This window comes from Lynx rufus, unplaced genomic scaffold (genome assembly GCF_022079265.1).
Source record: "Lynx rufus isolate CCGP_SWC_20201006 ecotype Redwood Valley unplaced genomic scaffold, mLynRuf1.p SCAF_2, whole genome shotgun sequence".
NCBI classification, from domain to species: domain Eukaryota; kingdom Metazoa; phylum Chordata; class Mammalia; order Carnivora; family Felidae; genus Lynx; species Lynx rufus.
Genome location: NW_025814834.1, coordinates 188,818,481 through 188,840,089, shown reverse-complemented (window position 1 = coordinate 188,840,089; position 21,609 = coordinate 188,818,481). Strand labels below are relative to the sequence as shown.

Genomic DNA, 21,609 nt, shown 5'->3' with positions numbered 1-21,609 from the left:
CCACTGAACCATCAAGTCAGACACACAGAGAAATAGCTTTCAAGAGAAGTTTTGCTTCCTGTCCCTACAACTTTGAGTTTGTGCTCAAAGGAGGAATTCATTCATTAGGAATGAGATCTATGGTTCTATTAGACGCTGAGATTGCTTGCTGGCCACTCTTGTAAACCAAATGGAGGAGAGGGGTGCTATATTGCCTGGTTCCTGTTACCAGGGGAAATTGGTTTGCAAGGAGGGCAAGGGAATATATATCTTGTACTCCCTTGGCCAGTAGAAATTGTCACTGACAAGTGTGGTGACCCAATCAAGAAACTTGCAATGAGTAAATAAAGATCTAATGCACAGTATAGTGAATATGGACAACAGTGTTGCATTATAATAACTAAACTTACTAAGAGTCTAGATCTTAGTTATGCTAATCACAAAAAAGAAATGATAATTATGTGGTGTGATAATGGTGCAAACTATCATTACAATGGTAATCATATTACCATATATAAATATCTCAAATCAACGAGTTGCATATCTTGAATGTATACAGTATTATATGTCAAATATATTTCAATAGAAAAATAAAGTTTTTAAAACCTCTCTTTAAAAAAAGGCATCCAGGGGCGCCTGGGTGGCGCAGTCGGTTAAGCGTCCGACTTCAGCCAGGTCACGATCTCGCGGTCCGTGAGTTCGAGCCCCGCGTCAGGCTCTGGGCTGATGGCTCAGAGCCTGGAGCCTGTTTCCGATTCTGTGTCTCCCTCTCTCTCTGCCCCTCCCCCGTTCATGCTCTGTCTCTCTCTGTCCCAAAAATAAATAAACGTTGAAAAAAAAAATTAAAAAAAAAAAAAAAAGGCATCCAGCAGTCAGGCCCTACAGGAATGCAGGCTTGAGACACCTCCCCAAGTGAAGCATCCTATCCAGATGAGGTGTTGGTCAAGGATAATAATATGGAATGGGGACACCCGGGTGTCTCAGTCAGTTAAGCATCTGACTTTGCATAAGGTCATGATCTCATGGTTTGTGAGTTCAAGCCTGGCATCAGGCTCTGCACTGACAGTGCAGAGTCTGCCTGGGATTCTCTCTCCCTCTCTCTCTCTGCCCCTCCCCTGATCATTCATTCCCTCTCTCTCTCTCCCTCTCTCTCTCAAAATAAATAGATAAGCTTTAAAACAAAAGATTCCACTTTAAAAAACAAAAAACAAAAAAAAGAACATGGAGGGGCGCCTGAATGGCTCAGTCAGTTAAGTGTCTGACTTCAGCTCAGGTCATGATTTCGCCATTTGTGAGTTTGAGCCCCATGTTGGGCTCTGTGCTGACAGCTCGGAGCCTGGGGCCTGCTTCGGATTCTGTGTTTCCTTCTCTCTCTGCCCCTCCCCCACTTGTGCTCGGTCTCTCTCTATCAAAAATAAATAAACATTAAAAATTTTTAAAAAATTAAAAGGTCAAGAAGAAGAGAAACTAGAAAAAGGAGACTAAGAAGTACTGGCCATTAAATAAGGGGTGTGGAGTTTTGGAAGCAAGTCAAGTAAGTGCTTCAAGTAGGAAAGAGAGATCAAATATGTCAAATGACTCTGAAGGTTGTATACAAGGACTGAGAAGTGACCAGTGCAGTGAACAATGTGAGGGTCAACAGTTACCTTGACATAAGTGGTGGTGGAGGAAATATTAGTAGTGTCACAAGAGTGAAACCTGACAGGTGTGTTTCAGAGAAAATTGTAAGACAAGAGTTAGAGACAGAACTGTAGACAACTGTTTCCTGGAAATTTTCTCCAAAAGCAAAGAAAGGACTGATGGCTGGCAGGGAAAATCAGGACTAAAAAAAAGGTTATTTTTCTTTGAGATTAAATAATAATAAAATATTAGTACTCTATTCCCTTTTCCTTTCTTCCAATTCAAGAGGACTCTATTGTCCTCCTTTTCATTCTCAACAAAAATAAGGTGAGAGCCTGCATATAAGGAAGCCAAGAGCTGAGTTCAGGTTTTCTTCAAGATAAGCACAGTGTTAGGAGGCTCACTAGAGATGGGAAAGGAGCTCACGATGAAGCCACAGAGCCAAGAGAATGTTATGTCAATCTTACCAGAAACCTGGAGCCACACCTGTGTCGAGGAAATTTCAGTTTCTCCCCTTGAGTTTTCCAAAAGCTTCATTCACTATTGAGCTTAACTTTTTTAAAAATTTAATTTAAAAAGGCTGTAGTTTATACTACACAGGTGGTGTGATATGGTCCTTGCAGTGTTGGCTAAATTGTTGTTCTCAAACTTAGAAGTGTGTAGGAATCACCTGTAGAATCTTTTAAAATGCAAATGTTGATTCCTTAGGTGTGGAAATACCAAAATTCTGCATTTCTTAACACCTCCCGAATGATGTTGGTGATGCTAATCCCCAGACCACTCCTTGATCAGTAAGAGTCTAAACAGTTTTGCATGAATCAATAACCCCTGCACTCAGGTATTCACACTCTTGAGTCATCCCCTCCCCTTGAGTCTGGGCAGGACCTAGTAGTTTGCTTCTCGTGAATATCCCACAAGTGATGGGAAATCACTTTCAAGAGTAGGTTACAGAAGACCCTGGCTCCACCCTGCTCACAATCTCTCTGATGAAGAAGCCAACTGCCAGGTGAAGAGCTGCTCTGAGGAGAGGCCTACATGGAAGAAACTGATGGATGCTCTGTACAGCTGTCAGGAAAGACCCTCAGTCTAAAAGCCCACCAGAAACTGAACCCTGGTGACAATCAAGTGAGCTTGGAAGCAGATCCTTCCCCAGTCAAGTGGTAGGATTTCTGTAGCTGATTCCTTGATTACAGCCTTCTGAGACTCCCTAATCTGAGGATCCAGCTAAACTTTGCTCAGATTCCTAACCCACAGAAAAAATAAATGTTTATTGTTTTAAACCACAAAATTTGGGGGTAATTTGTCACACACCAATAGATAACTAACACAGAGGAACTGCAAAGAGTCACAAGGAAACTTTGGGGGTTGATGATAATGATCTTGATTATGGTGGTGTTTTCATAAGTATATATACACATTTCAAAACTCATCAAATTGTATACTTTCAATATCTATAGTTCCCCATATGTCAATGTATTTCAATAAAGTTAAAAATGCATTATGAAAGTGTCTGGGTGGGAGGAGATTTTCCCAATTGCTAGGAGATTCTGCTCTCCCCTGAAAATATCACTTCACTAAGACAGAGCTCCTTACTTTAGATACATGAGGGTTTATGTGCCCTAAATGAATACTCTCCTAATAGTATTGAATGAGAAATGACCTGTGACCTATATTACTTTCCTGAACCCTATTTTATACGATTACAATAGATTTTCTTAAATTGTTCTGTGGTTCAGACCTTGTCAAATCCCTGACTGAGCTTTAATGGTGTTACTGACCGTTAGTCAGTAACTAGTAACTGCCCATTAGTCAGTCACTGACCAGAAGTCATCTTATGCCCATCAATTTGAACTTATTTCATGAATCCAGAGATCAAGCACTCAGGTGCATGTTCACTCAGTAATAGGAAACATGAATATTGGTGCCAATTCTATGCCAGGTCTTGTAAACTGGTGGTACAGAAATGAATCAAATATAGGCGTGCCTTCATGGAGTTCCCTGTCAGGTGTCTTTATGCTTGAGGGACACCTATTGCCATAACCTCCTGGGTGTTCTGAGATATGATCTTACTGAGACTAACCCATTAATACATCATGTGTGCCCATTGGATGTTGGAAAGAATTTAGATGGAGAAGTCATGTAGGCTGTGTCCCAGGTTTGTTGCCGGTACCCATGCCTCTGTGACTTCATTCTATTGCTTTACCCCAGCCTGTCACTTTGAGTAAAGCTCTCTTCACATCTTTGTTCCTAAGACTATAGATGATAGGATTGAAGAAGGCAGAGATGATGTTGTAGAATAAAGCCAACTTCTTATCTTCTTCTGGGGAAGATTCAGAACCAGGTCTCATGTACATAACCATACATGGTACAGAGAACATAGTGACAACAGTAATGTGGGAGGCACAGGTGGAAAAGGCCTTGAGCTGCCCTTGGGCTGAGCGAATTCTCAAGATGGCAGCAAAAATATTGATATAGACAATGATGATGAGGGAGAGTGGGACCAACAGAAGAATGAAGCCCAAGATGAAGTCCACCTGATCATTGAGAGATGTGTCTGCACAGGCCAACTTCAAGACTGCAGGTACTTCACAGAAGAAGTGATTGATCTCATTAGGACCACAATAGGGAAGAATCATAGTAGAGACAGTGTATATCAGGGCACAGCTGATACCCCAGAATCCACAGAAGGCCACCATTGACCCACATAGCAAAGGGCTCATAATGACTTTATACCTCAGGGGATGGCAAATGGCCACATACCTGTCATAAGCCATGATTGCAAAAAGCCAAGACTCAGTGATTCCTAGCATCAGGAAGATGTACATCTGTGCCACACATCCAATGTAGGAGATGGTCTTCTCCTTGCAAACCAGGTGTACCAGCATCTGGGGCACTGTGGTGGTGACATAGCCCATATCCATAATGGATAGGACACTGAGGAAAAAGTACATGGGTGTGTGGAGGCGGGAGTCCATGCGTATCAAGGTGATAATAAGCCCATTGCCCAGAAGAGTGATGAGGTAGAGGAAGAGGAAGACACTGAATAGAATAACATTTATCTCTGTGTTACGAGAGAATCCTAAAAGAATAAACTCAGTAAGAGAGCTATGGTTTCCCCAGCGTAAGTCTTGCATCCTTCTCCTGGTATAGAGAAAGAACAGAGCCATAATCATTCATAAAATAAAGTCTTCAGATTCAAACCCTGATGCTACTCTTTTATTAGGAGGGCCAAATATAAGTAGCAAAGTAGGTTCTCATTAGGACACCCACAAAGCTGGGAACCAAATTTTTTAAAAAAGAATTTCCATTTTATATGAAACAGCATGTTAATATTGTATTACTTAATCCTAGTTTATTCTGAGACTACAGATAATAAATTTCACATTTCAAAATGTAGAACTTGCAAAAAGGAGTGTCCAAAACTGTGTCCTGCACTTCCTGAACTCGCCATAGTTCATGGAGCTTATAAAAGATTTCAAAGCAGTCAAAAAAATAATTGGATATTTGAGATTACAGCATCTGTTGTGAGTGTCATACCAAATGGAGATTTCTACCCCTCCTTGGAAGCTTTTATCAAAATGGGCTTCAGTGGGACTACTTGAGTAGCCTAACAGGTACTCTGGAATTTTAGAGACATAGTTATTGGATATATGACTTACTCCAGAAGACAACTATCATTTGGAAATAAATTCAGCTTCATGACAAGTCAAAGTCATGTATTTCCATGGACCAGAGGTGGGTAATACATGAGAGAGAGAGAGACAGAGAGAAAGAGAGAGAGAGAGAGAGAGAGAGAGAAGGAAGGAAGGAACAAGAGATGGAGGGAAAGAAACTACCATGCTAGGATACTATACTCAACAAATATATCCATAAGGAATGAAAGCTGTTTGCTCTCCAAAAACCCGATAATCAATTACCAAAAGACTCACAGTAAAAGAAATATTAAAGAGCTTCTTTAGGCTAAAGGCAAATGGTCCCTGATGGAAGTATGCAATTGAAAGAGAAAATTAACACCAGAAATCATAAATGTGTGTGTAAATATCATAGAATATTAATTGTTTAAAGCAACAAAAATAGCGACACCTTGTTGGAGCTTTAAATATACACATAGAAGTTGAATATGTGACAAAAATGGTCTAACAAGCAGGAGGAGGAAATGGACTTAAACTGTTGTTAGATTTTGCATTGTTTGGAAAATGGCACTTTAAGTGAGACTATAAGCCAAAGATGCATATTTTAGTCTCTAGATCAGGTGTCAAGACACTTTTTCACGTAAGGAGTCAGACAATAAATAGTTTAGGATTTGCACAGAATATACAGTCACTGTAGCATATTTTTATTTGTTTTTTAAAAACCCTTTTAAAAATATAAGGTTTACCAATCCCTGTTGTAGAATAACAAAAGAATAATTTTAAAAAATAGTAAAACTCAAAATACAGTACAGAATGTAAAGGGAATAATTAAAAGTTTTTGATTAATTCAAAAGAAGGCAGGAAAAGTGGAATAAAGAAAAAAAGAACACTTGGAACAAGTAGGAAACAAGTATTAAAATGATAGACTCAAACCTAATTACAATAGTAACTACATTAAATGTATATTAGTAAGCAAGCCTACTGAAAGACAAAGATTATCAGACTGGATTTTCAAAAACTGATAGCAATGCTGGGGCACTTGGGTGGCTCAGTTGGTTGAGTGTCCAACTCTTGATTTTGGTTCAGGTCATAATCCCAGGGTTATGGGATTGAGCCCCATGTTGGACTCTGTGCTGAGCATGGAGCCCGCTCAAGATCCTCTCTCCCTCTCTTTCTCTGTCTAGTCTAGTCCCTACTAGATTAAAAATAGTCTTCCCTCTCTCTAAACTAAAAATAAAAAAAAATTTTTAAATAAAAAAATAAAATAGAATAAAATAAAAATAAAATAAAATAAAATAAAAACTAGTGGCAATGAAAGAATTCCATAAAGAAAGGAATAATCTTTAAAAACCAGAGAAGAACAAGAATACAATTTTTAGATTATCAAGATAGTACCAGTCAACTCAGGACTGTCTTGCCCCTCACCTCATCTCTCTCTTACTGCAAGCCTGGCAGTGGCTAAAGCCACTGGGAATTGGGATGAGGAATTGACAAACTAAAAGGTAAAGAAACATAACATACTTCCTCCTTGCTGCTTGCAACTTGCTACAGCAAGCCTAACTCAATCTGAAGAATTATAGAAGACATCTTGCAGGAGGTAAGAGCCAAGCTGGTCGTTGAAGAGTGGGTAGACGCTAACTACAGGGAAAGTGCAGGAAAGGATATACCAGGGAGAGAAAGTCATCTGTGTGAAGTCATGAAGCATTAGCTAGCCAGAGAGTGATGGGAGATGGGGTAAAGAGGTAGGCAAGGACAGACCATGGAGGACCTATAAAGCCCTACAAAATGGTCTAATGAGGGTGGATTTTATAGAAAGGAACATAAGGATCCACCAAATAGGCATGACATCAGGCTTATGTCTGGCAACAATCACACTGGCTGCAGTGTGGAGACTGCAGCAATTCAGGGAGGAAAGGATGAGAGTGGGAGCAAATATTGATATGAAAGGTAGGTATTCAACAAGAGTCTTTAGGAGGTGAGTCTATGGATGTAGGTAAGTGATTAAGGAGTGGTGAGAAAGAAAGATGGGTCAAGGATGGATTCCAAGTTTGAGTAAATGGGTGGGGGTGATGGTGTCATTCACTGAGGTTGGGTACATGGGAGTGGAAAGTTTGGGAAGGAGGGAAGAAGGACACATGATGAGTCTAGTTTTGGAGTCGGGGAGTTTGTGGGACTCCCAGTATCTGTTTGGCTGATGGTTGAGAGCTGAAAAGAAAGCTCTAGAGACAGGAATCTGAGCATTCTCAGCACTTCTATAGGAACTGAAGCCATCGGAAGAGATGAGATCACCTGGGGAGAGCGTGTAGAGGGAGAAGACAGCTGAAAGCAGCACTCTGAGAAGCCACACTCTAAGGGTTGGCTTCAAGGAGAGAATCCAGAGAAGATGGTGTCGAGAGGCCAAAGATGGATTACATGTGACACAGAAACCCAAGGAGAGACAAGGTCTACAAGGAGAGGATGGTCTTTGTGGTCAAATATGGATAGATACCAAGTGAGATGAGAACCAAAAGTGTCTGAAGCCAGCCCATCTCCTGCCTTATATACATCTCCATATTTATATCTCTTGCCTGGATGGTCCCCCTATATTCCTTATGTCCAACTGCCTACTTGAACTCTGCCTGTTGATGTTTAACTTCTCAAACTTCTCACATCCAAGACTGAACTCCTAATTTTTACTACATGCTCTAGCTCTTGGATCTCATCTCCCATTACTGTCCCCTTGTCTCATTCCACAAAAACCACACTGTCACTGTTACCCTTTCGAGTCCAACAACTGCCAACTAGATTTTCACCTAAAGACTTTTGCCACAACATCCAGTACTTATGCTCTCTTCTACCAGATCTCTTTAGGGGGGAGTTCTTCTACTTCCTTCAGTTCCCTGCCCAACTGTCACTCATCAGAGAGCCCCTTCTTCACCATCCTGTCTGAAATGCAGCCATCCTTCACTGTCTCCTTAGTCAGCTTTACTTTCTTTATTGTACTTCTCACTTCTTAAAAAACTTACCTATTGGGGCGCCTGGGTGGCTCAGTCGGTTGAGCGGCCGACTTCGGCTCAGGTCATGATCTCGCGGTCCGTGAGTTCAAGCCCCGTGTCGGGCTCTGTGCTGACAGATCAGAGCCAGGAGCCTGTTTCAGATTCTGTGTCTCCCTCTCTTTGACCCTCCCCCGTTCATGCTCTGTCTCTCTCTGTCTCAAAAAAATAAATAAACGTTTAAAAAAAAAACTTACCTATTTATCTGATTATTGTCTGTTGTCCCCAAGTAGGTTGTAAAAGCAGAAACTTTGTTTTGTTCACTAGTATATCTCTAGTGTCAATCATTGTGCTGGGCACATGGTAGCAACTCAATTAATATTTATTAAATTGTTAAAGCAGGGATGCCTGTCTTAGATTCCATCCTAGAAGCTATATTGGCAGGATAAATAGAGGTGATTGATACCTGCCCTCTCCAGTGGGGCAAACATATTTGGAATGTAGAATTTACACCTGTGACCAAAGTCTTAAGGAGATACATGGACGAGTTGTGGCTTGTAGAAAGATATATTATGATGGTACAAAAACAAATCTAAGCAACTGGTGATTTTTCCCTGCAGAAATTTAAGCTAGGGAGGATGCTGAGGTCTGTCTACAGAAGTATCTAAAGGGCTGCATTAAGGAAGATGAATAAGAATTGCCCTGCATAGTCCCAAATTTAGAATTAGTATAAATTTTACTAGGACACCAAGCTTCAGATTAACTACAGAAAAGTTCCAACATCCAGAGATATTCATAGACAGAAAAGACTGTCCTGAGAAGCAATGAGCTCCCTGTTTCTGTTGAGAGGTTCAGGCTGAATCTAGCTGACCATATGTCAGGGACACAGTGGGATCAACCTGGACTTAGAGGTGGAGCAGGACTGCTGAGGTCCATTCCATCCGGAGGAGTTAAGGTCTTTCCCATCTTCGCTGTCCTCTTTACTATCTATCTTCACCTGTTTCCCAATGCCTAATATCTGGAGCACTGTAGCAGCCTCTCACTGTGACTCTCATCCCCCAGTCCCACCACTCATTCAGTCCTACAGCATTTTCTAGGAGCAATCTAAATAAAAGAGCATTTTCACTGTGGCCTTGTCCGCTCATTCTACTGGTGCAGAATGTATGGGGGAAGGAGCATTGGGTGGGTAGAAGAGAAGAAGAGGGAATAGAGATGGGGGATAGCTCCAGAACTCCAGAAGCACTCTCAGTCCCACAATTTTGGACAACAGTGACAGGGAACATCACTGAACTATAGGTATCTTGGTGGGAGGCATCTGCCTTGCTCCCCGCTCCTCAATAAGAGATCCTTAGAGCAAGTCCCAATGTCAGAGTGGTCCTCCAAATCCTTGCCTCTCCTGAGATCTCCTTGCAGCCTCCCTCCTCCTCTCCCATATCCTAGTGCTGTCCTATCAACCTTCCCCACCTCTCACCTGCATCCCTTGACTTGCCCACTTCCAAGGGTCCCCCTGATTGGGACAGGGACATGGGAGAGCCCCGCTGCCTCAGCCTCCCCAGCAACAGCCCCCTTCTCTTTGTCTTCATTGGCAACTGAAGGCCAAATGTCTTAAGGGAGATGTGCATACTCAGAGGGAAAAGAAAGGTAGTTGGATGGAGAGCAAGTCAGAGTTGGGGAAGAAGTGGACAAAGGATAGGACAGAGCAAAGAGCATAGGCATGAAGCGACCTGCAGATGTGCAGATTTGTAGAAAGTCGAGAGAACCAGAGCAAGCAGAGAAAGGATGCCTCAGAGGAGCAGACACCCAAGCCATGGGCCACCGTCCCCACTCCCACTGCTCTTTACCTGCTCTCAGGCTCTGTGTGAGAGATGGGCCAGAAGCCTGAGGAGCTCTCCTTTGAAACTGTGCTCACGGGGGCCCCAGTTCCCAGGAGGACAAATCCAATGACTTCCAACAAACTCTCTGTGCCTTAAATCCCCCAGGGACTGAGTATCAAGTCTGTACTCCCATCACCTAGTACTCAAGACCCCCTGACTGGAGCCCCGACTACTCCCCAGAGGTCCATGCCCTCCTGTGCCACATATTTTCTCTGGGTTAGCGCCAGACTGCATATGTTCGATCCCTAGTTTCACAGTTACCAGCTGTGACTTTGGGCAAGTTTCAGAAACCTTTCCAGGCCTCCAGGCCTTTTATCAGGAAACTAGAACCTGCTCCATAGAGTTGTAGGGAGGGTAAAAGGAGTTCACAAATAGAAAGCTTTTAAGACTGTGCCAAGTGTATAGGAAGTAAGTCACCTGTACATTTATTATTCTCCCTCATTTGCACCTTCTATGCTCTACACCTGAAGACCCTCTTGCCTTGTGTCTTTAAGTCTGCCCTAAATTTCAGGTCCACCCCCTCAGGAAGGCAGCCATGACTGACCTCCTGTTACCCTCACTCTCCATTATTGTTCCTGGGAGTCCTGCGTGATCTGTGAGGGCCCTGAGGAGGGAAGGAAGGCAGAGCAAGTGCAAAGGTTTTTTCTACTATTGGAATTAAGTTTCAACATGTGGAAATTAAATAATACACTCTAATGCAACCAATAGGTCAAAGGAGAAATCACAGGGGAAAACAGAAGATACTTGAGAGGAATGAACACAAAAAACAGAGCACTTCAAAATTCACAGAACGCAAAAAAAAAGTTTATTTAAAAATAAGAAAGAAAATAAGAAAGCTTTTAGTAAATGTTTTTTCTGCAACTATTCAAGTGGCCATATATTTTTTTCTTCTTTCTTCCTTTAGGGCATTTTTCAGTTCATTTACCCAATTTCCCCAAATTGTCAAAAGTCATATGATGAAATTGTTAACAATATATCTTTACCATGTATTTTGATTTTTGCAGATTTAAGGGGACTAGTATTGAAGAGAGAATCAAAGGGAACTTTTCTTTATCTGTATTGTTTAAATGTTTATAATGAATATATTGATGTTCACTTGTATAATTAAAGTAAAAAGAAATTACAAACAGTAGCAGTAAAAGTACTTGAGAGATTCCTGATGTAATTGGGCTATCACTGTCCCCCGTAAGGCTAACAGCAGTGATCTTCGGTGACTGACTTACATGTCAAGGCTAGTTCAAGGTGGAGAGAAGCTTCTTAGGCAGTGTATGCCCGCTGAGTCTGGGGGCCTGCTTTGGGACTGTGTGCGTGACTTCCCAAACGTAATCATAGGCTCCAGACATTGAGCTACTGAGAATTCCCCACCAGCTCTGCATTAGCCTGATGTTTCCCAGGAGGATATAAGAACTGTTGGTTATACAGAGTTAAACTTTTCTCATCTCAATTAAGCCAAAAGTAATGTCTTGATTGCTCTTCCTCTTTCCCCCTCCTGCTGTGAGTCTCCAACTTTGTTCCCCAGTTCCTGGGAGCCACCCCTGGGTCCCTCTGCCCCAGGAGTCCTCCTTCCTGGTTGTGGTCTGGCTAAGCCACAGCGGAGTTGCTCTGACGTGAGAAGTCCTGGGGGAGCTTGTTAAATTCAGTGTTTAAGAACATGGAAGGAACACCATTAAGAACTTCAGCTCATTAGACAGCTGGGCCAGCCACAGCAGCTACGCAGCAAGATCAGAGGTGACCCAGTGTCCCTCAGAGGCATCTGAAGAAACCTGCTTTAACTTCAACCTGACTTTATCCTGAGCGTGTACACCAGCCAACAAGCACCTGCCCAAATCACCTTCCCCTCCACCACCACCATCACCTGTTTTTTTCATCACACGTTACCTTACCACAGCCACATCGCCCTGTTAGTATTCACCTCCACATTCATTTGGCATCCCTCCCAAAATGTCACCCTTTCCCCAGTGCATCATTGCCCTCAGCATTATCACCCAACTCATCATCTCCCCACCACCAACATCAGGGTCATCATCATCCCGTTGCGGTGCAAACACCCTCATTAACTCTGCCACTCTGTCAGTCCATCAAGGCCAGCACTTCCAGGGCCAGCGCCCCAACGTGTATCTGCAGCTCATGAGAAGAGAGCGGTGGCCCGGAGCTTCAGAGGAAAAGCCTGTATTTGGAAAGGCAAATATTTTTAAATAGCTGTTCTGTGATGTCAGTCAAGTACAAAAGGACAAAGCAGATCATGTGAAGATAACAGACTGAGGGAAGAATGCATTTAAGCCAACAAAGTACATTTACCACAGTAGTCAAAAATAGCCTGAAGTGGAGACAGTAAAGGGCACAATGGGCCTTCCATAAAAATTAAAGTATTCGCGGGACACAGGGAAGAAGAAAGAAAATTAGGATAATTACGGAACGGAGATGAGTTACAAAGATCTGTCTGCAAGTATTAAAGAGTTTCTACAGAAGAAACAGTAAAACAGAGGCAATATCCAGGAGTACAATATAAGAAACCTTTCTGGATCTCAAAAAGAAACACCCTGAAGATCAACGTGCCCCCACTATATTCCAGGGAAAATTCATGAAGGAGTTCTACACCTGCACACATCCACCTGACAATTTGCTCTCCACACCACAGCCAGAATGATCCATTCAACAACCAAGGAGCAAAGTCAAGTTTCATTGCATTATCTGAATCGGCAGGATGTACATGCAGCATCCACACATATCTTTGCAACACCAAATGGGAATGCAGGCCTCGCCGCTACCCTGTCTGCTCTCCCTGCCTTCAGGGGCCTCTCTGGTCAGCCTCTTGCCTTAAGTATTCCCCCGGTGGGAAGGAGACACTAGTCTCACTCATCCCAAACTTGAGGGACACATGTCAATCTCCCAGTCGATCCTGGAGTGCCTGTCTGATTGCATCCTCAGGCCAGGGCAGGGAGGCCTAGAATTGCTGCAGCTCAGCACAAATCTCTGTGTGGCCTCTCTGACTGTTCTCCTAGAGCTTCTTCCACTTGACAGGTGAGGGGCCAGGAAGAACCCATTCCCCTCCCCCACCGAAAGGGGAAGAGCACATTACTCTCTCCTGGCACAAAGCCTACACTAAACAATGAACTCTCCAATGTAATGAACGTCCTTTCCATGTCTCAGTTCTTTTCAAACAGTCTACAAGTACATGGTGATGAAGTGATGAACACAGGACTGGGTTGTGTCTGGCAACTCATTGAGGCTCTTGCAGAAAGTGGAGCTTTTAGCCAAACTTTTGATACAACAGGAAAAGCCTCAGTCAACATTGTGTTATGACTACATTCCTGAAAAGTCAGGAGAATATGAGAAGGAAATCAACCATAATCCCACTTCTCTAAAACCAAAGCCATCTTCTTGTTAGTGTTTTTTCTCCATTATCTTATCAACTACAAGTTTTTGTGTAAATTTGTATTTATTGTATGCTGGTCCTTTTGTAGACTGCTTTTATTGACTTCATGTTATTTTTTTAAGTTTAAAAAAATTTTTTAAGTTTATTTGTTTCCTTTGAGAGAGAGACAGAGATAGCAAGTGGGGGAGGGGTAGTGAGAGAGGGAGAGAGAGAATCTCAAGATTCTCAGATCGTGACCTGAGCCAAAACCAAGAGTTGGCCACTTAACTGACTGAGCCACCCAGGCGCCCCATCCACTTCATGTTATAGCATATGCATTATCCCAAGTTGTGCTATATTCAACATATCATCTTAAGTGAATGCATAATGACATACACATTTTGACAAATCCTTTTATGAGCAATACTGAAATGAATATCTTTACACATGTAGACTTCATTCTTGGACTGATTCCTTAGGAGTGATAGCTAAAATCGGTGTCATAGACTACGCTGGTCACCTGATTTTTCTGGCCAGTATCCATTCTCATTGCTTCTACTGATAGTTCCCTGAAGCTTTTCTCCATAAAAGAAAAAATTTGGGTATATTGTGTTTTCATATTCATCCAGTTCAAAATACTTTCTAATTTTCCTTGTTCATTTCTTCTTTGGTCCATGGGTTATTTAGAAGCCTGCTATTTAGTTTCCAGATATTTGTAGATTTTTTAGAAATCTTTGTTACAGGCTCGTAATTTAATTTCACTGTGACTAGAGAACACACTCTCCATGACTTGAATACTTTCTAGTTTATTGAGACTTGTTTAATAGCCCAGAATATTGACGGTATGGATCAAATAACCCCTGTAATTGAAATAAATGTTTATTCTGCTGTCATTGGATGGAGTGTTTTATAAATGCCAATTAGGTCAAGTTGTTTGATAGTGTTGTTGAAGTCTGCTATATCTCTGTGGATTTTGTATGTACTTGTCTTATTGATTATTGAGAAAGGGGTCTTGAGATTTCCAAAAATAATTGTGAATTTGTCTATTTCTCCTTGGAGATCTCTACATTTTTGCTTCACATATGGTGAACTCTTACCAGGATAGCTTTCCTGGCCCTTCCTAGAGCAACTTCATCACCAACCCACCTACCCCTACCCCAAAACCAACAGGGGAGAGGAAGATCCAGAGTGCAGCAGGCACTCTGTGTGTACAGTTAGGAGCACTGGTAGACCAGCCTGCCAGACTCACCCTATAGCCCCAAAATTAGTAGTTTCTATTATTATTTTAGTCACATGGTGCTTGTTTAGATTTACCTATGTTTACCAGTTTCTTTGTTCATTCATTGCCATGCCAGTTACCAATTCATTGCCTGTTGCCCCAAACCAACCGAGCGCATTGTCTCATTTTGTGCTAATGGAGCTGGACCCTGAAACATTTTTTCCTTTACCCGCTGACACGTTGTAATGTTAAACTGTGTCAGTAGAGAGCACCAGAGATTCACTGCAGGAGGAAGGGGCTTTTCTTTCTGTTTCCAGTGTGTTTGACTTCTTGTCACTTCTACAGCCAAGGGAACTGCCAGCAATGTGCATTCAGCCTGCAACAAGTTTTGCTGTCGCTGGTGGAAAGGCTTCCTATTTACCAATCCTAGCTCATAGTCCTCTACTCTGGTGTTACTTCTTGCATTTCCTACTTCCTGGGATCAAATTTTCTTCTTATCCTTTGGCTTTTCTTTGAATAAGAGCTTATTAGTGGTAAATTTTCCTTGTTCAGCACTTGGTCTTATATGATGGACATGTCTTATATGTCTTATATGTCAGTCATGAATGATAATTTGGCTGGGTATGAAATTCTAGATTCATAGTTGTTTTCTTTTGACGCTTAGAAAGTAACAACAACTTAGAAAATTCACAACATACTCAGGTAAGGAAAAAATCATGAAAGCAGCAAGGGAAAAAGTCCTTAACCTGCAAGGGAAGAGAGATCAGGTGTGCAGCAGACCTATCCACAGAAACTTGGCAGGCCAGAAAAGAGTGGCAGGATATATTCAATGTGCTGAAGTGGAACAATATGCAGACAAGATGTCTTTATCCATCAAGGCTGTCATTCAAAATTGAAGGCGAGATTAAAAGTTTCCCAGACAAACAAAAATTAAGGGAGTTCATAACCACTAAACCAGCCCTGCAAGGAATTTTAAGGAGGACTCTCTGAGGAGAGAAAAGACAAAAAATAAATAAATAAAAACCAAAAGCAACAAAGACTAGAAAGGACCAGAGAACATCACTAGACATTCCAACTCTACAAGAAACATAATGACAATAAATTCATATCTTTCAGTACTCACTCTAAACGTCAATGGACTCAGTCCTCCAATCAAAAGACATACAGTAACATAAAGGATAAGAAAACAAGATCCATTTTTATGCTGTTTACAAGAGACCCACTTTGGACCTAGAGACACCTTCAGATTGAAAGTAAGAGGATGGAGAACCATCTATCATGTTAATGGTCAACAAAAGAAAGCTGGAGTAGCCATACTTATACCAGACAATCTAGATTTTAAAATAAAGACTGTAACAAGAGATGAATAAGGGCATTATATCATAATTAAGGGGTCTATCCACCAAGAAGACCTAACAACTGTAAACATTTATGCTGAAAATGTGGTAGCACCCAAATATATAAATCAATTAATCACAAACATACAGAAACTCATTGATAATAATACCATAATACTGGGAGACTTCAATTTTTTCACCCCACTTACAGCAATGGACAGGTCATCTGATCAGAAAATCAACAAGGAAACAATGGCTTTGAATGACACACTGGACCAGATGGACCTAACAGATATATTCAGAACATTTCATCCTAAAGCAGTGGAATGTACATTCTTCTCCAGTACACATGGAACATCCTCCAGAATAGATCACTTACTGGAACACAAATTAGCCCTCAACAAGTACAAAAAGATCGAGATCAGGGGTGCCTGGGTGGCTCAGTCAGTTGAATGTCTGACTTCGGCTCAGGTCATGATCTCATGGTTTGTGGTTCCAGCCCCGCATCAGGCTCTGTGCTGATGGCTCGGAGCCTGGAGCCTGCTTCTGATTCTGTGTCTCCCTCTCTCTGCCCCTCCCCTGCTCACGCTCTGTCTCACTCTCTCTCAAAAATAAATAAACATTAAAAAAATAATAATTAATTAATTAAAAAAAAGATCGAGATCATACTGTGCATATTTTCAGACCACAACTCTATGAAACTCGAAATCAACCAACCACAAGAAAAAATTTGGAAGGGTAACAAATACTTGGACACTAAAGAACATCCTACTAAAGGATGAATGGGCTAACAAATAAGTTAAAGAGGAAATTACAAAGTACATGGAAGCCAATGAAAATGATAATACCACAGCCCCAGACCTCTGGGACACAGCAAAGGCGGTCATAAGAGTAAAGAATCTAGGCCTTCCTAAAGAAGGAAGAAAGGTCTCAGACACACCTACCCTTTCACCTTAAAGAGCTGGTAAAAGAACAGTAAATAAAAACCTAAACGAGCAGAAGAAAGGAAATAATAAAGATTAGAGCATAAATCAATGCTATCAAAAAAAAAAAAAAAAAAACCAGTAGAACAGATCAATGAAACCAGAAGCTGGTTCTTTGAAAGAATTAACAAAATTGATAAACCACTGGCCAGTGTGATCAAAAAAAAAAAAAAAAAAAAGGAAAGGACCCAAATAAATAAAATCAAGAATGAAAGAGGAGAAATCACAACCAACACAGCAGAAATACAAACAATAATAGAATATTATGAGAAATTATATACCAATAAAATGTACAATCTGGAAGAAATGGACAAATTCCTAGAAACATAAACCACCAAAACTGAAACAGAAAGGAATAGAAAATTTTAACAGACCCATAGCCAGTAAAGAAATCGAATTAGTAATCAAAAATCTCCCAAAAAACAAGCGTCTAGGGCCAGATGGTTTTCCAGGGGAATTCTACCAAACATTTAAGGAAAAGTTAACACCTATTCTCTTGAAGCTGTTCCAAAAAATAGAAATGGAAGGAAAACTTCCAAACTCTTTCTATGAAGTCAGCATTACCTTGACTTCAAAACCAAAGACCCCGCTAAAAAGGAGAACTATAGACCAATTTCCCTGATGAACATGGATGCAAAAATCCTCAACAAGATATTAGCCAACTGGATCCAACAATACATTAAAAAAATTATTCACCACGACCAAGTGGGATTTATACCTGGGATGCAGGGCTTGTTCAATATCTGCAAAACAATCAATGTGATTCACCACCTCAATAAAAGAAAGGACAAGAACCACATGACCCTCTCAATAGATGCAGAGAAAGCATTTGACAAAACACAGCATCGTTTCTTGGATTCCTACTCCCAAGAAAGTAGGGATAGGAGGATCATAACTCAAGATCATAAAAGCCATATATGAAAGACCCAACACTAATACCATCCTCAATGGGGGAAAACTGAGAGCTTTCCCCCTTAAGGTCAGGAACAAGACAAGGATGTCCACTCTCGCCACCATTATTCAACATAGTATTGGAAGTCTTAGCCTCAGTAATCAGACAACACAAAGAAATAAAAGGCATCCAAATCAGCCAGGAGGAGGTCAAACTTTCACTCTTCGCAGGTGATATGAGATTCTATATGAAAAACCCAAAAGATTCCACAAAAAAACTGCTAGAACTGATCCATGAATTCAGCAAAGTTGCAGGATATAAAATCAGTGCACAGATATTGGTTGCATTCCTACACACCAACAATGAAGCAACAGAAAGAGAAATCAAGGAATCAATCCCATTCACAATTGCACCAAAACCATAAAATACCTTGGAATAATTCTAAACAAAGAGGTGAAAAATCTGTACACTGAAAACTATAGAGAGCTTATGAAAGAAATTGAAGAAGACACAAAAAAATGCAAAAAGATTCCATGCTCTTGGATAGGAAGAACAAATATTGTTAAAATGTTGATACTACCCAAAGCAATCTACATATTCAATGTAATACCTATCAAAACAACACCATCATTCTTCACAGAGCTAGAACAATCCTAAAATTTGTATGGAACCAGAAAAGACCCCGAATAGCCAAAGCACTCTTGAAAAAGAAAACCAAAGCAGGAGGCATCACAATCCCAGACTTCAAGCTGTATTACAAAGCTGTAATCATCAAGACAGTATGGTACTGGCACAAGAACAGACACTCAGATCAATGGAACAGAATAGAGAACCCAGAAATGGACTCACAAACGTCTGGCCAACTAATCTTTGACAAAGCAGGAAAGAATATCCAATGGAATAAACACAGTCTCTTCAGCAAGTGGTGCTGGGAAAACTGGACAGCGACATGCAGAAGAATGAACCTGGGTCACTTTCTTACACCATACACAAAAATACACTCAAAATGGATAAAAGACCTAAATGTAAGACAGGAAGACATCAAAATCCTCGAGGAGAAAGCAGGCAAAAACCTCTTTGATCTTGACTGCAGCAACTTCTTATTCAACATGTCTCCAGAAGCAAGGGAAACAAAAGCAAAAATGAACTATTGGGACCTCATCAAAATAAAATCTTCTGGGGGCGCCTGGGTGGCGCAGTCGGTTAAGCGTCCGACTTCAGCCAGGTCACGATCTCGCGGTCCGTGAGTTCGAGCCCCGCGTCGGGCTCTGGGCTGATGGCTCGGAGCCTGGAGCCTGTTTCCGATTCTGTGTCTCCCTCTCTCTCTGCCCCTCCCCCGTTCATGCTCTGTCTCTCTCTGTCCCCAAAATAAATAAAAAACGTTGAAAAAAAAAATTAAAAAAAAAAATAAATAAAATCTTCTGTGCAGCGAAGGAAACAATCGGCAAAATTAAAAGAAACCAATGGAATGGGAGAAGATATTTGCAGATGACATATCAGATAAAGGATTAGTATCCAAAATCTATAAAGAACCTATCAAACTCAACACTCAAAAAACAAATAATCCAGTGAAGAAATGGGCAAAAGACACGAGTAGACACTTCTCCAAAGAAGACATCCAGATGTTTAACAGACACATGAAAAACTGCTCAACATCACTCATCATCAGGGAAATACAAATCAAAACCACAATGAGATACCAGCTCACACCTGTCAGAATGGCTAATATTAACAACTCAGGCAACAACGGATGTTGGTGAGAATGTGGAGAGAGAGGATCTCTTTTGCACTGCTGGTGGGAATGCAACTGGTGCAGCCATTCTGGAAAACAGTATGGAAGTTCCTCAAAAAACTAAAAATAGAACTATCCTACGACCCAGCAATTGAACTACTTGGTATTTATCCAAGGGATACAGGTATGCTGTTTCAAAGGGGCACATGCCCCAATGTTTATAGCAGCGCTATCAACAATAGCCAAAGTATGGAAAGAACCCAAATGTCCATTGGTGGATGAATGGATAAAGAAGATGTGGTATATATACAATAGAGTATTACTTGGCAATCAAAAAGAATGAAGTTTTGTCATTTGCAACTACGTGGATGGAACTAGAGAGTATTATGCTAAGCAAAATTAGTCAGAGAAAGACACAAATCATATGACTTCACTCATAGACGACTTTAAGACACAGAACAGAAAACATAAGGGAAGGGAAGCAAAAATAATATAAAAACAAGGAGGGGCTCTTTAAGAGCCTCTTAAATATGGACTCTTTAAGAGTCTCTTAAGTTAAGAGACTCTTAAATATGGAGAACAAACAGAGGGTTACTGGAGGGTTTGTGGGAGGGGAGATGGGCTAAATGGGTAAGGGGCCTTAAAGAATCTACTCCTGAAATCATTGTTGCACTATATGGTAACTAACTTGGATGTAAATTTAAAAAATAAAATAAAATAAAATACAACATGAAAAAATAAATAAATAGATAAATAGATAAACATTAAAAAAATTTTTTAAGAAAAAGAGAGAAAAACATTGAAATTATGAATCATAGATTCTGAAGTGGGTAAGGACAAAAATAAAGATAACATAGGAATCAGAATTAATGAAAAGAAAGAGCCAGTGGCTGTAGGCCCCAGTGAAGGGGAGCAATTGAGTGATTACACTGTAAGTTGAGGAAGTAGTGGTCAGAAAATGGAATGTCTGGGACTCTTGGGTGGCTCAGTTGGTTGAGTGTCCAACTTCGACTTTGGCTCAGGTCATGATCTCTCAGTTCATGAGTTTGAGCCCCACATCTGGCATGCTGCTGTCAGCCTGTCAACAGAAAGCCCACTTCAGATCCTCTGTCCACCTCTCTCTGCCCTCCCCCTTCTTATGCACTCCCCAAAATAAATAAATATTTTTTTTAAAAAAGAAAGAAAATGGAGGTGGGATAATTCTTTGGCAATAGAAAAGACCAGGTATGGCTATGGCTAAAGTAGAATGTATCAATAAAATTCCTTTATTGATAAAGGAATGAAAGAAAGGAGGTCAGACCACTGAATGGGGTCATCTATATGGGCACTGAAGTCACTCAAGATGATGTACTCAAGACTAAGACTTTGAGACAAGTGCAAAATTTTCATAGAAAAAAAATTATCCACGAGTCTGAAGGTAACAATGCCAAGGAAATGGTAAGTAGCAAAAACTTCTAAGGAGTGAGTGATTTTTCTAATAGGAAGAGAAGAATAATGGCTTGAAAGGAGACAGAAGGAACAAGGAAAATACACCACATTCTCCCTGAAGAATTGCAGAGTTTGAGAGAAGGAGACATATGCAAGGGAAGCAGTGTCCTGTAGGAAAATCCAGGTTACAGTTAAAGCCAGGGGATTCAAGGGACAGGAAATAAAGAAACAGTCTGAGGAAACAGAAGGTTTTCCAGTCATGTTGCTGGACTTCCGAAGAATACAGCTGATAGTTTTGTGAAGTATGCAAGAGCATGGATGTTAGACCAAAGGAGAAAACTGAGCATATTATGGTGTTAGGAGTACAGAAGAGAATTGGGGCACCTGGGTAGTTCAGTCCATTAAGTCTCTGACTTTAGCTCAGGTCATGATCTCATGGTTTGTGAGTTTGAGCCCCACATTGTGCTCTGTGCTGACAACTCAGAGCCTGGAGCCTGCTTTGGATTGTTTCCCTCTCTGCCCCTCCCCAGCTCGCTCTCTCTCTCTCTCTCTCTCTCTCTCACTCTCTCTCTCTCTCTCTCTCTCT

General features: G+C 41.1%; 1 protein-coding gene across 1 annotated transcript; it reads right to left on the bottom strand.

The window, feature by feature from the left end:
- Window positions 1–3,785: 3,785 nt before the first annotated feature.
- Window positions 3,786–4,772, bottom strand: LOC124516567 (olfactory receptor 2A12-like). The gene has a single exon (XM_047085951.1). It carries the CDS (start codon window positions 4,770–4,772, stop codon window positions 3,786–3,788), a length of 987 nt encoding a protein of 328 aa, XP_046941907.1.
- Window positions 4,773–21,609: the final 16,837 nt, after the last annotated feature.